General features: G+C 46.2%; 1 protein-coding gene across 22 annotated transcripts in view; it reads right to left on the bottom strand.

Annotated features, from left to right (window-relative positions):
- The window catches only part of TRAK1 (trafficking kinesin protein 1), a 137,997-nt gene that overhangs the window by 102,485 nt on the left and 19,404 nt on the right, over nt 1-16,108 (bottom strand). For all 22 annotated transcript variants that reach the window (XR_013413818.1, XR_013413815.1, XR_013413816.1 and 19 more), the window contains exon 2: nt 79-273. Coding sequence is in view for 7 of the 22 variants with exons in the window: in XM_077992237.1 (XP_077848363.1) it covers nt 79-273 (195 nt within the window). In the remaining 15 variants the exon portion in view is untranslated. The remainder of the gene's footprint in view (nt 1-78; nt 274-16,108) is intronic.

The raw sequence follows: 16,108 nt of genomic DNA, 5'->3' as shown, positions 1-16,108 counted from the left end.
CAAGATCTTATTTGGGGCCATGGCCAAGAAGAACTGGTCATGATACTGCCATCACAACACACATGGGCAACTACTTACGGAAGTATTTTAGGGTCTCTTCAATTTGCTCGGTTGTGAGGTCAATGTTGGCATCTGGAGAAATGAGAGGTGTATGGAGCCAGTCGTCGTGGTCATAACCGTAGATGGTGTCGGCTCTTAACTTATAATGGGGCAGCTGCTCCTCCAGCAGGCTAATGATCTCGACTTCCGGAAGATCGGTGCTGTTGCACACATCTAAAGACAAGACAACCAAGAAATGAGAGCCCAGAAATGGTTATGGCCTTGCTGCTAGTTAACTAAACTTGTAGCCTGCAGCAGCCATCTTTGGTTATTTATCTACAGCACAAAGAAGCCAGACAAGCCTATGTCAGGAGTCTTTTTCCAATTTAAATTATATTCTCAAAACTTTGAATTAATTGTGCATGCTTACGGCCAAGACCTACCCAAATGTTTCCTGCTGTTTGGTGTCCACTATTTAGGAAGAAAAGCCAAAGGTTTTGAGCTTTTATCATCTGAGTTAAGTCTTTCCACTATTTAGGAAGAAAAGCCAAAGTTTTTGAGCTTTTATCATCTGAGTTAAGTCTTTCCTCCAACCCTTTCTCTGGCCATTCTCCTTCAAGTGTTCTACATGTCTGCCAAACTGGTATTAATTTCACCAATATGCCTAACTTCTTCTTGCCACTCTTTTACCATTCAAACTATCCTCCCATCTAGAATTTTGCCTTCATTTAATTTATTCATTCATCTGTTCATTCATCCACACTTCCTTCCTTCCATCCATGCATCCATTTGTATCCTGAGTACCAGGGGCATAGGAGACACAGTGGTGAACATAAGAGTCATGGTCCTGCCTTGAAACACTTATATCCTTATGGGGCATCCAGCGATTATACCGATAGGCGCCCATCCTTTAAGGAATACCTTGAATACCACCTGACATACTAGTGTTTTGAGCACACCAAGCAGAATTAGTCTCTCTTACCCTTTCTACACTGACATGCCATTTTGTCAGAACTTCAGTTACTAGACTTATTAAGTGTCTTGTGGGTATTTCAGTATCTGACTCATCTAGTTAGGAGAGGGCAAACTTCCATACACAGCTACCCTTGATCCACCACCTGTACGCCATAGCTCTTGGCCCAGGCTGTGCTCAGGGGGTGCATACTAATACCTGTGATGGAGAACCAATTCACACAAAGCACATTAATGCAAGCCTTTAAACTGCAAACATGACAACATGGCAAACATAACCAGGACATGTACCTTACTTCTCTATCCCAGCGCTTACTCATCGAAGGAGAACACAGACACTGAATTAAATAAGTGCTAATGGGTGAGTGATCATTATCTATCAACTAATTCTGGCATCATCCACTGTATCAGCCCATTGTGCATAAGGCATTTGACACCTATGATGGGAAACGGCCCATGGGAGCAGCAGTGGTCCCGTCAACCCATAAACAAACCAAGTGCTTGTGGTGCACACAACTAGACAGGACAGGAGACTTAACTTGGTATTTTGTTCTAGGAATGAGTCTTCAACAAAGAAAAATTATTCAAAAAATAAGAATATTACTGAGGTTGTTTCTTATTTTTTTTTAAGACAGTGTCTCACTCTGTTGCCCAGGCTGGAATGCAGTGGCACAATCTTGGCTCACTGCAGCCTTGACCTCCTAGCCTCAAGCATTCCTCCCACTTTGGCCTCCCGAGTAGCCAGGACCACTGATGCGCACCACCAAGCCCAGCTAATTTTATTTTTTGTAGAGACAAGGTCTCCCTATGTTGTCCAGGTGGGTCTTGAACTCCTGGGCTCACGCAATCCTCCTGCCTTGGCCCCCCAAAGTGCTGGGATTACAGGCATGAGAAATCTTGCTGGGCCTGAGGTCAATTCTTATCAAAGTCACAGTACCATGTTGTTGCTTTGAAATAGAAAACAAAAATGAGAACCTGGATCAAGTGGAGGACCAAACTCACTCTTCGGTCTCCATCCCTCTCCAAGATGTTAGAAGGGGCAGAGAAGAGGGGGAAAAAATTACTTGTGACAAATAAAACCACACAACAGCATGGGAAAATAAAGACGAGATGCTGAGGACGAACCAAAAGTATGAGGTATTCCTAAATATGGTAAGATCAAATTAAAGGAGAAAGGCCCAGTCTTACACATGAGCATTCATTCACACATACGTACATGTCTACACACGCACAGGAAATGACTGGTGCAGTCGGTGGGAGTAGATCCTGGGGTGCTCCACATGGGAGGCTACTGTCAGAAGGAGCAGGAAGGGCCAGGGGCAGGGATTCACTGCAGAACCAAAGCAGGAACAGCAGAGAGGACCAGTCCCTTCCCTGTTCCCCCTGCTTGAGCCAAGGCCAGGAAGGCAGCAAGGCAGTAACTGTGGGGGCTGTACACACTCAGGTAGAACATGGAACACCTCTGCCTGGAAGAAGAGCAATGCCAGAGACTTTGTGTCAAATAAGAAGGCCATTCAACAGGTGAAAAAATTATGGATTTGTGAGAAAAGAGCGTAATGACTCATGACCCTTTGGGCAGGAGCCCACTGAAAACACCTGTCAGCACCCACCTACCTCCTGCAGCTTCCTACCATTCCATACTAACCGCTCTCCCTCAATTCAATATGCAAAGCTTCACCATAGAGCATTTCCACTTAGGAAGTTGGCATGGTTTTCCAAAATGCCAAGAAAAGGGTTAAAAATGAGAAAGTGAGAACATTTAGAATTTTACTTGGTGCTTTAGGAAAGCAGTTCAGTCCTGGAGGGGGGACTACATCTCACTGCTGGGACTTCTCTGCCTCATGAGGGAAATGTCACAGCAAGTACACTTGGTATTTCAGCCAGCCAAAAACAAGACCAGACCTGCTCCGTCACTTTGCAAAGCTCTGCTGGGAACAGAAGTTACGTCCTCCCCCGGGTAGAGCAATAGCCCAACCTCAAGGCGGAAGATTTCTCATATTTCTTCCCATCTCCCACTAGCAATAAACCACCATTCAAAGGCTCAAGATGGGCCCGTAATAGGCAAATATTTCCTCTTCTCACTATCAAGTAAAGAGTGAGTTCCCATGAAGTTCATCTCTGGGAAAGACCTCACAGTCATAAAACGCCACCATGTGTGTTGGGAGCAAGCCCCCAAAATCTGGCCATAAACTGGCCCCAAAACTGGCCGTAAACAAAATCTCTGCAGCATTGTGACAGGTTCATAATGGCCCTAACGCCCAAGCTTAAAGGCTGTGGGTTTACGGGAATGAGGGCAAGGAATACCTGGCCCACCCAGGGCAGAAAACTACTTAAAGGCATTCTTAAGCCACAAACAATAGCATGAGCCATTTATGCCTTAAGGGCAAGTCCCGCTGCAGTTAACTAGCCCAACCTAATCCTTTCATTCGGCCCATCCCTTCGTTTCCCATAAGGGATACTTTTAGTTAACTTAATATCTATAGAAACAATGCTAATGACTGGTTTGCTGTTAATAAATATGTGGGTAAATCTCTGTTTGGGGGTCTCAGCTCTGAAGGCTGTGAGACCCCTGATTTCCCACTTCACACCTCTGTATTTCTGTGTGTGTGTCTTTAATTCCTCTAGCGCCGCTGGGTTAGGGTCTCCCCGACCGAGCTGGTCTTGGCAATGTAACTGATGGAACATGGGGCCAAACAAGGTTGACACCTAGTCGGTAGCATCTCTTGGCTAAACATGGATCTGGTCGAACTGTCTCCACAGCAGCTCCACAAAAGGCAGTGCCAGCCTATCCCTAGTAGAACAGGCAGGGAACCAACACATTCCCGCCTGACACACCCACACAACAGGCTAGAATCATCTGGTGTCAATGCTGTTTGGTGGTGGGGAAAGCAATAGACTCCAGAAAGAAAAAAAAAAAAGGTCCCTTCTAAGAAATCTAAGAATAAGGTGACCCCTTGTGGCCAAAGTCAAGGAGAGCTGCACAGGCCATCTCCATAATCCTACCCCATGTCCTCGTTCTTTGGGCCTTTAAAGCATCTGAAAATTTGCCAGGGCTGACGGTCCATGTTTCCAGGGCTGAAGGTCAACCTATTTACAGCGTGGGTCCTTGTGCCCATGTGATATCTTTTTCCTTAAAGCATATGACCAGTGAGATAACGTATCAAAAGGTAAGGCTATGACAAAATGCCTTTTTAAAAAACTCTGGCCCAGGCGCAGTGGCTCACACCTGTAATCCCAGAATAGTCTTCAAGAATTCCCCAGGAATGCTTTCAGCATGGCGAACATCACTCCAGAGCATTGTCTCACCCTCCCAGCAACCTGGGACACAGAGATTTGCCTGTTATTACAGATCAGTAAGCTGGGATGCACAAGGGCTGTGGGATATCTTGTTGGTCAAGTTGATCCAGCTAACTAAGCAGCAGATCAGGCAGGAGCAGCCTCAGCTGTCCCACTGAAAGTTGTGCTCTTCCCTCCAACACCTGCTAGCCAGTTCCTAGGAGGATGCACTTGAAATGCTGGGGAATTCCCAGGATGTCATCATCAGGAAGTTTTTGTTCTAAATAGATGGAAGACTTCATACATGCGGCAGGCATGTAAAATGAAACACACTCACAAATTAGGGAGGTGTTGGAATAATTTTCTCCTTTAAAGCACAGGAAGCAGAGGCAAGAATTTAGTAACTTGTCTGCAGAACCACAGAGGGTCAGGGGCCTGCGTAGGACGGGAGCTTATTCAAGTTCCTGCTGTGAATGGACACTGCCGGCCCACCCTGGAGGAAAGGAACCCTTTATGCTCTCTGTGGACATCATTTCCCCACAGTTGCAATTCACTTTGGTAACAAGCTGTAAAAATGTGTTCTCAAATAAGTCTCAAAAGAAGGGCATCCATTTCCTGACCAATCCCAAAGCCCAAAAGTCCATGGCTTCAGGTAGATATGCACTAACAACAGCCCCGAATCCCACCAACCTCCAGCCTGACAAACCATCAAAAGGCCAGGCTCAACCATCAGGGCAGATTTACCCCTCGGCATCCCCTCCTTGCCCAGTTACTGTAACAGCCCCATGGTGGCCAGTCACATGGCGGCTGGTGTCATTTGTGGAAAATAGCTTTTTATTTATTTATTTAATTCTTTTTCTGTTTTAAGTAGAGATGGAATCTCACTATGCTGACCAGGCCAGTCTCAAACTCCTGCCCTCAAATAACCCTCCCATCTTAGCCTCCCAAAGAGCTTTTTAAATCATGCTATTGCTCTTCCTTAAAACCTCCCAGCTCCCTACAAAGTGCTTCATCATTTTGCCTCCACGTTTCTACGGGAGAGGCTACTGTTTCCCAGTACGCACTCTCCGCTTCTTCCTTTTGGTCATGCAATCCCCAAGATGTGGCTGGGCCCACTGCCACCCATCTAGAAACTGTTTCCCAGCTTTTCCTGTAGTAAGGTGTGTCCACATGCCTGGTTAACAGGATGTAACAGAACTTCCAAGTCATGCCCTTTCCGCAGTTGCAGAGTTGGGCTGGTACTGGAGCCATGCTCAGCTGAATTAGTAAAGGCAATGCCCAGGAAATGACCAGAGCTACCTCAGCTGCCTGAAACACCCTGGTGGAGAGACAGGTCCTGGACCTCCTTCCACTTGGACTTTTAAAAGCCAAAGAAATGGCCGGGCATGGTGGCTCACGCCTGTAATCCCAGCACTTTGGGAGGCCAAGGTGGGCAGATCACGAGGTTAGGAGATCGAGACTATCCTGGCTAACACGGTGAAACCCCGTCTCTACTGAAAATACAAAAAATTAGCTGGGCGAGGTGGCGTGCACCTGTAGTCCCAGCTACTCAGGAGGCTGAGGCAGGAGAATGGCATGAACCCGGGAGGCGGAGCTTGCAGTGAGCCAAGATTGGGCCACTGTACTCCAGCCTGGGCTACAGAGCGAGACTCCCTCTCAAAAAAAAAAAAAAAAAAAAAAAAGCAAAAGAATAAACAGCTACCTTATTGAGGCCACAATTCCAATTACTCTGGTCTCTGTTAAAGCAGCTAACTCAACACCAGAATAGCCTTTCTTACCAAGCCCAGCCTCTGCTATTTTCTCCAATTTCCCTTCACTTAAGGCATACCAACTTCTCACCATTTTCCAAACACATTTTTTTCACAAATCTAAGTTTCTACACCAGCTGTTTTGGCTCCCTAGAATGCCCTTCACTGCCTAGCAAACTTCATCTTAAAATATCATTCAAATGTCACTCTGTATTGCAAAGCTTCCCTTAACCTCTCTTCTCTGGCTTCCACAGTACTCAGTACATAAATGACTTCACTACGATGTTCGAAGTGTATTCTCTGTGGCTCTTCCCTACTAATTGTGAGCCTCTCAAAAGAAAAGGCTTTGAATTATCCACCTTACCTTCAGCCCAGCCCTTACTACTTTGCCAGGCAACAGTAAGCGTGAGATGAGAGACGGAACAACGGAAGCAGAGAACAGCAGCCGGTGGCAGATCTAGTCTGTGAATCCCCTGCCTACCCAGGACAGACACACGCCCAGCCTGCAGCATGAGGCAGGTGGAGCCATCTAGTGTCAAGGTCTTTTCAAACCCACCTAAGTATGCCCCTAGGTCTTTATCCAGCATACAGGAAAGTCCCATGGGATAGTAAATGTCCCCTCAATTGCTCAGCAGATGTCAGTCCCATCCCCACCATTCTTACGGCACCACTTTGAAAGTAAAATAACCTAAAAGGACTCTTTACCTCTTCAGAGGTATAACCCTTCCTAGGTTTTTTTCAAGGCGTAAGATTTGGAATGGACCTTCCTACCCAGGATGTGGGTTTCAGTTAGGGCCGCCTGGGAGTGAGGAAAGAGTGCTGGAGCCCGCTTGGCACCTGGAAGGTGTGGAGTGGTAGAAGCAGCTGTGTCCATTCTCCACCTGACTGGGGCTAGATCCTCACCTGCAGAGAGCAGCTAGGAGGAGGCCGGCTAGAAGGAGCCTCCTCCGTCTAGGGATTTGCACGGATGCTCAGGTGACATGCCAGCTTCACAAAACCTGCCAGGTGCCTGAGACAATGCTTACATTTTACAGCGAAAGCAATAGCTCTACATTAGTGTCCAACATTCAACACTCAGAGAACCTCGTATAAAAATACAGATCTCGGAGGGGTGCGGTGGCTCACACCTGTAATCCCAGCACTTTGGGAGGCCAAGGCGGGAGGATCACTTTGAGGTCAGGAGTTCAAAACCAGCCTGGCCAACATGGTGAAACTCCATTTCTACTAAAAATACAAAAAAAAAAAAAAATTAGCCAAGCGTGATGGTGGACACCTGTAATCCCAGCTACTTGGGAGACTGAAGCAGGAAGAACTGCTTGAACCCGGGAGGCAGAGGTTGCAGTGAGCCAAGATCACACCACTGCACTCCAGCCTGGGCGACAGAGCGAAACTCTGTCTAAAAACAATGAAAATACAGCACTTTGGGAGGCCGAGGTGAGTGGATCACAAGGTCAGGAGATTGAGACCATCCTGGCCAACATGGTGAAACCCCATCTCTACTAAAAATACAAAAATTAGCTGGGCGTGGCAGCGCGTGCCTGTAATCCCAGCTACTCGGGAGGCTGAGGCAGGAGAATCGCTTGAACCCAGGAGGCAGAGGTTGGGCAGTGAGCTGAGATCGGGCCACTGCACTCCAGCCTGGTGACAGAGCCAGACTCGGTCTCAAAAAAACAAAAAAAAGAAAAGAAGAAATACAGATCTCTGGCTCTCAGAAGAAGTCAGCCTATCTAGGATCAAGGGACCTCCTCCTCCACAGAGGAGTTAAATGCTCTGAGTGGTGGCCACCCCCAGAGAGGGAGTGCGATCATTCCAACAGGGTTTCTGGGCCTCGTGCCTGCACGCTGGAGCTTAAGGCCTCTAAGCCCAGAAGAACAGAGACCTGAGTAGCTAAAAGGTGAGCAGAGTCTGCAGAAGAGCTGTCTAGAAGGAAAGTAGACCTAGACACTCGCCCGGTTGGCAGGAGATCTGAGAAAACAGCAAGGGGAAAAGAATAAAAGACAGGAGAAAGAGGGAAAACCTGGTGAGAGAAAGCTCAAGCAAAAGCAAAGGAAGAGAGAGGAACAGGAGAAGGGGGAAAGGAATACCAGAAAGAGACAATGGCAGGAAACCAGCACCACAACTGCCACCTGCTGGAAGAAGCCGAGAGGCCTGGGTGCCGGCCAGGAGCACGGTTTCAAGTTTGGAGAAAGGACACCCAGCCTTGGTTCTGCCCTCACAGCTTCGTCCTGTCACTCTGGCAAATCATATCTTCATACGCCTGGGACTCAGTTTCCTCCTCTGTAGAACAAAGGTGCGTGGCTGCAGAAAAGCTTTCTTCATATCCTAAATTTCTCCGAGTGGTGCGAGTGAGAGTTGCACATTCTGAGAGCTGTGTCTGGGGGCAGCCACCACTCGCAGCACTTCCCGGTGACGTCCCTTGGACCTCGACATGCTGACTTCATCCTAGAGACCAGGGATCTATATTTTTATGAGAATCCCTGATTTCTAAATGTTGAATACTGAGGGCCAGATTAAGCATGCATGCCTCCGGTCTGCAAACTGGGACTTCCATCCTGGTGCTGCACTCTGGGACTTCAGAGAATGCTGCAGACCACATTAAAGGTGACAAAGAACAAGAAAAGGGACCTTCACTCATCAAATAATGACCACCTTACAGAGGTCCATCTTTTTCATTTTTTTCTTCCCTGTCCCTCTCCCACTCCATTTCTTTACCCACCAACCTTCCACTTGGCCATCAGAGAGCCGGGCGCAGAGCATGACCCCTGGCTATGCTTGGGGAGGTGTTCTGGCTAGAGGCAATAACCCTCTCTCATGACACATTACCCATGGCAGTGACTGCAAACCCACAGCAACGTTTTAATGACTTCACGAGACAACACTCCTCACCTACTCAGCCACTTGGAAACCATTCTGTACAGACTTGGAAACAATTCCACTTTCTTAAAATTATAAGGATTAAAGGGCAGGAATAAAGACTCATACTCGGGCCACACTGGTGCTGGAGATGTATGTGATACTTTGTAAGTGGTATCTGACAGACAACCTTCTAGAAAATTCCTCTCTATTAAGGGACCATGCAGTTTAGAGCTTTACCTGAACATCTTCAGAGATTCAGTCTTAGTAATTACTTTCCATACCACAAAAGTTGTGATTCCATAAATTACAAAGAGGACACTAGGGCTAAAAACTACTGGCACAACCTCCTCATTGAATGGAAAAGGACACTGTGTTCAAGCTGAGGAAGTGGCCAAATGTCACAGAGCAAACCAGTACCAGACTAGAGATGGGTGGTGCTTGGCCTGCTGCAGGTCCCACCACGCAAGGGGACTCGGAATGTAGCAAGAGCACCTCCAGATGCTGATTCATTTTTCATTGTTTGCCCAGCACCCGGAACCCTGCCCGGTAACCAGTAAGTGTTCAATAAACGTTTGCTGAACAACGCAAAGCACTTGTATCTATGACTGCCTTTCATTTACTCTCACAAACCAGCAGGCTGTGCAGGATGAGGATTGGGAACACATTTCATAAAGGAGGAGACCCACATCTAAAAGACAGAAGGGGATACTGAGGCCCTGCAAGGTTCAGAGACATGGGGGAAGTCTCAAGGCTAAGCAGTGGCAGAAATGGAAGCAGGACCTCCTTCGTCCTGTCACTCTGGCAAATCACATCTTCATATGCCTGGGACTCAGTTTCTTCCTCTGTAGAACAAAGGTGCACACCCTGGCTCACACCGTAGCCACAAAGGGACAAGGGACAGGTCCAAGTCTTCCTTTTCTGCCTCTCTCTCCACTGAGGGACAGCCCACTTGCTGTGAACAGCAAAGGGGATCTCCAGAAGAGAGAAGGACAAGCAGAGAAACCCTCGTAGAATCAGAAAGACTAACTATGCTTCAGAGACAGGAACAAAAACCAACACTGGGGAGTTCTCTAGAATGCCGTGGCCTTAATTAGCAACAGAAGAAACACTTTCTAAGAAAACGGACAAAAAAAATTACACAGTTGAATTCCACATAGCCTGGTGTCAAGTACTGAGCTACCATCTACTCACACATACACGCACCAGCCCCGGTGACACATACCCCCAAAGAAGCAGTAGCACACAGACGGCCAATCCAGCCAACTCAGTCGTGTTTGGAAACAGGGTGTCCGACGTGAAGCTAAGGGGCAACTGAATGTGGCACATTCCACTCGGGCATGCCAGTTTGTTGCGCAACAAGAAAGGACAAGAAGGGCAGGGCAAAGGAAAGGGAGGAAGAATCCTGTTATGGAGGCCCCAAAATGCCACAACTAAAAAAAAAACAGGCGAGAATTACATTACAGGTTATTAGTGTTAGATTGATTCTAATACTAAAACACAAAGCAAAAATTGTACAGAAATTTATTTTAAACGTAAAAGTTAACATGTATAAGTTCAGCCCAGAGTTAAATCTGCAGGAAAATATTCAATAAATGGACTGTTACTGTCTATTTGAATTTGTTTTAATAGGAAATAAAAAGACAAAATACTTTTGATCTCCAATAGTATTGATAACTTCTCTTAAAAGCATATGTTGGCCGGGCACAGTGGCTCACGCCTGTACTCCTAGCACTTTGGTAAGCAGAGGCCGGCAGATCACTTAAGAGTTCGAGATCAACCTGGCCAACATGGCAAAACCCCGTCTTTACAAAAAATACAAAAATTAGCCCAGCGTGGTGGCGCACACCAGTAATCCCAGCTACTTGGGAGGCTGAGGTATGAAAATCGCTTGAACCCAGGAGACAAAAGTTGCAGTGAACTGAGATCGCACAATTGCACTCCCGCCTGGGCAACAGAGGGAAACTGTCTCAAAAAAAAAAAAAAAAAAAAAAAAAAAATTTAAGTATGTTACATGATACAATTATTAAATAACCAAGAGAAGATTATTTTACATGAAAATATCCAGTGCCGTATAAATGTAATTAAAGTGCTCACAACCGATCTAGTGTTTAGACAGATGGAGCTAGTGTAAATTGGAACAACATTTGCAGTAAACAGTTTGACAGTATGTTCAGAGAACCAAAAATGTGTCCAAGATCCTTAAACCAGTAATTGCACCTGGGATTAAATCTAAGAAAGGAATAAAAACAATCTAAAGTGTAAAATTCATAAGCTTGTTTATGGTACACGTGACAAAGTTAAAAACATACATAACCAGGTTCCTCAAAAACTCAAACACAATTACCATATGTTGCAGCAATTTCACTTTAGCAAATTCCTGCCACTGCTTCTATCTCAAAAGAAGTGAAAAGTGGGAACTCAAACAGATATTTATACACCCGTGTTCTTCGTAGCATAGATAAAAACAATCCTAACACCTATCAGCAGATGAATAGATAAACAAAATGTGTAGATACATTGGAGTGCTATTCAGCCATAATAAGCAATGACGTACTGATACATGCTGCAACATGGTGAACCTTGAAAACATTATGCTAAGTGAAAAAAGCTGGCCTCAAAAGACCACATATTGAATGATTCCATTCATATGAAATGCCCAGAACAGGTAAGTCCACAGAGACAGAAAGCAGATTAGTGGCTGGCAGAGGCTAAGGGAACGGGACAATGTGGAGCGACTGCTAATGGGTAGATGGTTTCCTTTTGGGGTAACGAAAATGTTCTGGAACTAAACAGTTATGGGTGCACATTTTGAGTGTACTAAATGCTACTGAACTATACCCTTTAAAATGTTTAAACGGGCCCAGCCCAGCGGCTCACGTATGTAATCCCAACACTTTGGGAGGCCAAGGCAGGACGATCACTTGAGCCCTGCAGTTTGAAACCAGCGTGGGCAACACAGTGAGATCCCGTCTCTATAAAAGAAAAACAGTGCTTTTGGCCGGGTGCAGTGGCTCATACCTGTAATCAGCACTTTGGGAAGCTGAGGTGGGCGGATCACCTAAGGTCAGGAGGTCAAGACCAACCTAGCCAACATAGTGAAACCCCGTCTCTACTGGAAAATACAAAAATTAGCCAGGTGTGGTGGCACACACCTGTAGTTCCAGCTACTTGGGAGGCTGAGGCAGGAGAATCACTTGAACCCAGGAAGCAGAGGTTGCAGTGAGCCAAGATCATGCCATTGCACTCCAGCCTGGGCAGCAAGAGTGAAACTCCGCCTCAAAAAAAAAAAAAAAGAAAGAAAAGAAAAGAAAAACAATGCTTTTAAGAAAATTAATTTTTTTTGCTCATCATCACTGGCCATCAGAGAAATGCAAATCAAAACCACAATGAGATACCATCTCACACCAGTTAGAATGGTGATCATTAAAAAGTCAGGAAACAACAGGTGCTGGAGAGGATGTGGAGAAATAGGAACACCATTGTGGAAGACAGTGTGGCGATTCCTCAAGGATCTAGAACTAGAAATACCATTTGACCCAGCCATCCCATCACTGGGCATATACCCAAAAGATTATAAATCATGCTGCTATAAAGACACATGCACACATATGTTTACTGCAGCACTATTCACAATAGCAAAGACTTGGAACCAACCCAAATGTCCATCAATGATAGATTGAATTAAGAAAATGTGGCACATATACACCATGGAATACTATGCAGTCATAAAAAAGGATGGGTTCATGTTCTTTGCAGGGACATGGATGCAGCTGGAAACCATCATTCTCAGCAAACTATCGCAAGGACAGAAAACCAAACACCGCATGTTCTCACTCACAGGTGGGAACTGAACAATGAGAACACCTGGACACAGGGTGGGCAACATCACAAACCAGGGCCTGTCATGGGGTGGGCGGAGTGAGGAGGGATAGCATTAGAAGATATGCGTAATGTAAATGACAAGTTAACGGGTGCAGCACACCAACAGGGCACATGTATACATATGTAACAAACCTGCACGTTGCACACATGTACCCTAGAACTTAAGGTATAATTTTAAAAAAAAGAAAATTAATTTTTTTAAATGGTTAAATGGCATATATTATGTTTGTTTTGTTTTGAAGAGACAGTGTCTCATTCTGTCACCCAGGCTGGAGTGCAGTAGTGCAATTATGGCTCACTACATGCTTGAACTGGGCTCAACTGATCCACCCACCTCAGCCTCCTAAAGTGCTGGGATCACAGGCATGAGCCACAGCGCCTGGCCTATAATACTTTTTAAAATGACATTGTTAGGCTGAGTGAGCTGGTCTATGCTTGTAATCCCAGCGCTTTGGGAGGCCAAGGCAGGAGGATCCTTTGAGACTAGGAGTTCAAGACCAGCCTGGGAAAGATGGTAAGACCTCATCTCTACAAAGAAAAAATTAAAAATCCAGGTGTGGTGGCACACACCTATAGCATCAGCTACCGGGGAGGCTGAGACAAAAGGATCCCTTGAGCACAGCAGTTAGAGCATGTAGTGAGCTGTGACCATACCACCACCCTCCAGCCTAGGAGACAGCCAGACCCCATCTCTCACTCTGTCACCCAGGCTAGAGTGCAGTGGCATGATCTTGGCTAACTGCAACCTCCATCTCCCAGGCTCAAGAGGTTCTCGTGCCTCAGCCTCCCAAGTAGCTGGGATTATAGGCACATGTGAACATGCCCAGCTAATTTTTGTATTTTTAGTAGAGACACAGTTTTGCTATGTTGTCCAGGCTGGTCTTGAACTCCTGAGCTCAAGTGATCTACTCACCTTTGCCTCCCAAAGTGATGGGATTACAGGTGTGAGACACTGCACCTGACCTTTTTAATTTTTTCTTTTTTTTTTTCTTTTTTTTTTGAGACAGAGTCTCACTCTGTCACCCAGGCTGGAGTGCAGTGGTGCGATCTCGGCTCACTGCAACCTCCACCTCCCAGGTTCAAGTAATTCTTGGGCCTTAGCCTCCCAAGTTGACCTAGCTAATTTTTGTATTTATAGTAGAGACGGGGTTTTGCCATGTTGGCCAGGCTGGTCCTGAACTCTTGAACCTAGGAGATGGAGGTTGCAGTGAGCCGAGGTCTCACCATTACACTCCAGCCTGGGCAACAGAGTAAGACTCTGTCTTAAAAGAAAAGAAAAAAAAACACAAAGTAAGAAGTGAGGAGAAGGATTAGATTACCATTAGGTTCATGGAATTCCTCTTCCCAGGCTTTCCTTGGAGTCTTAGTACACTCTGGAGTAGGGGCTAGCTTTTGACCACAGAAGACACACACCTGGTATAGAAAAGTGCTTTGAAAACCAGTCTCCTGAAAAAGGGAGAGGCTCCGGAAGTGTGAAAACTCTTTTCTAGGTATGAAAAAAAAAAAAAAAAAAAGAAGACGCCGGCCCACAGTCTTTCAAAACAAAAATGTTGGCAAATTTCATACTTATCCTTGTCAAACACAATATAAGATGTCAAAATTTGGCATAAACCCAGTCCAAAACAGAATGATCTTCATGTAATTTTTAATAAATAACACATTCATATGGGTTTAATCAAAATGGATGCATTTTGAATTTAATAAGATTACCAGAACTAGTATTGGGCACGGTGGCTCACACCTGTAATCCCAGCACTTTGGGAGGCCGAGGCGGGCGGATCACGAGCTCAGGAGATCGAGACCATCCTGGCTAACACGGTGATACCCCGTCTCCACTAAACATACAAAAAATTAGCCTGGCGTGGTAGTGGGCGCCTGTAGTCCCAGCTACTCAGGAGGCTGAGACAGGAGAATGGCGGGAACCCAGGAGGCGGAGCTTGCAGTGAGCCGAGATCGCATCACTGCACTCCAGCTTGGGCGACAGAGCAAGACTCCATCTCAAAAAAAAAAGAATACCATAACTTCTAATCCTGTGTCTTTAGGCAGTCTAGCCCACGGACAATAAGGAGGTTTGTTTTGGGAAAGGACTGGTATCCTCTTTGTTTCAAAGCTAAACTATAAGCTCCTCCTAAAGTTAGTTTGACCTGTGTCCAGGAATGAATAAGGAGAGCTTGGAGGATGACAGCAAGATGGAGTCAGTTAGGTCAAATCTTTTTTCACTATCTCAGATTTTCTGAGTTCACAGCTGCTTCTGGGCCTTCTGTCTGGAACACCTTTCCCTTCCCTGCCAACCACCCCTTTGCCCTCTGATCTCAGATGGAGTGACTTCTTCAGGGCCACCTCCCTAGATAGGTGGGCTAAGTTACCCCCTTGGCACCTGGCATTTTCCACTGATCACAATTTGTAGTCACTGATTTAGTGATTGATTACCAGCAGTCTCTGTCATTGGAATACACAGCTCCAAGAGGGCAAGGACAGGGTCTGCTCAGGGCCAGAGCAGACACTCAATAAATGCTGCAGAATGGAATGAGCAGCCAGTTTGGTTCTTCACAAGCACCTGCAGTGCCCTGCACTGGGAAAATCAACCTTCACAAACACAGAGCAGAGCAGCCAGGACCTTCACTGTACACCTGTGGGAGACCTGGGGCTTTCGTCAAAATGATGCCTTTCTCCTGGTCACAAAAATGCACAAGGCAAGACTTGCTTTTCTGTCTTCTACTCCTCGACACCTTCCTGGGCCACAAAAAGCCTGGTTGTCAAATGGCAAAGCTCACACCCCACCTACAAAAGGCGAGGGGCTGAGCCAGGACGACAAAATTCAACACATGAAGCTGAATTGGGCAAGGGAAGTCAGAATAGTGAGAATGTTTACAACCCTCAACAGGAAAAAGCCCTTCAGCCCTTATGCTGCAAAGGCAGGAGGAACACTTTCAGGACTACTTCACAGGAACTTAAAAAGCTCTGTGTGTAGGACTCCATCCCCACAGAGGAGCACCCCAGCCTTGCATGGCTCTCAACCTGCAGAGGGCTGTACTTTCTCCTGTGCCCACCTTAGCAGAAGCCCCAGAAGCCCAGATCTACCAACCCCCACCCCCCAACACACACACACACACACACACACACACACACACACACACACACACACACACCATGGCCTTTCCCTCTATTGTTTGTGTGGCTCCAGCCACAGCCGGGAACTGCCTGTCTGGGCTATTCAAGTTATCCCCACATGGACAGCTCGTATAAGTGTTCTGGTTACACAGTTGCATTACTCCTGGTATTTTTAGTGTCCAATTTTGCAACACACACAAGGTTGTCAGGAACAAATATATAGT

The sequence above is a fragment of the Macaca mulatta genome, chromosome 2, assembly GCF_049350105.2.
Source record: "Macaca mulatta isolate MMU2019108-1 chromosome 2, T2T-MMU8v2.0, whole genome shotgun sequence".
Classification (NCBI taxonomy): Eukaryota; Metazoa; Chordata; class Mammalia; order Primates; family Cercopithecidae; genus Macaca; species Macaca mulatta.
Note: the sequence above shows the minus strand (reverse complement) of the source record. Positions and strands in the feature narration are given on the sequence as shown.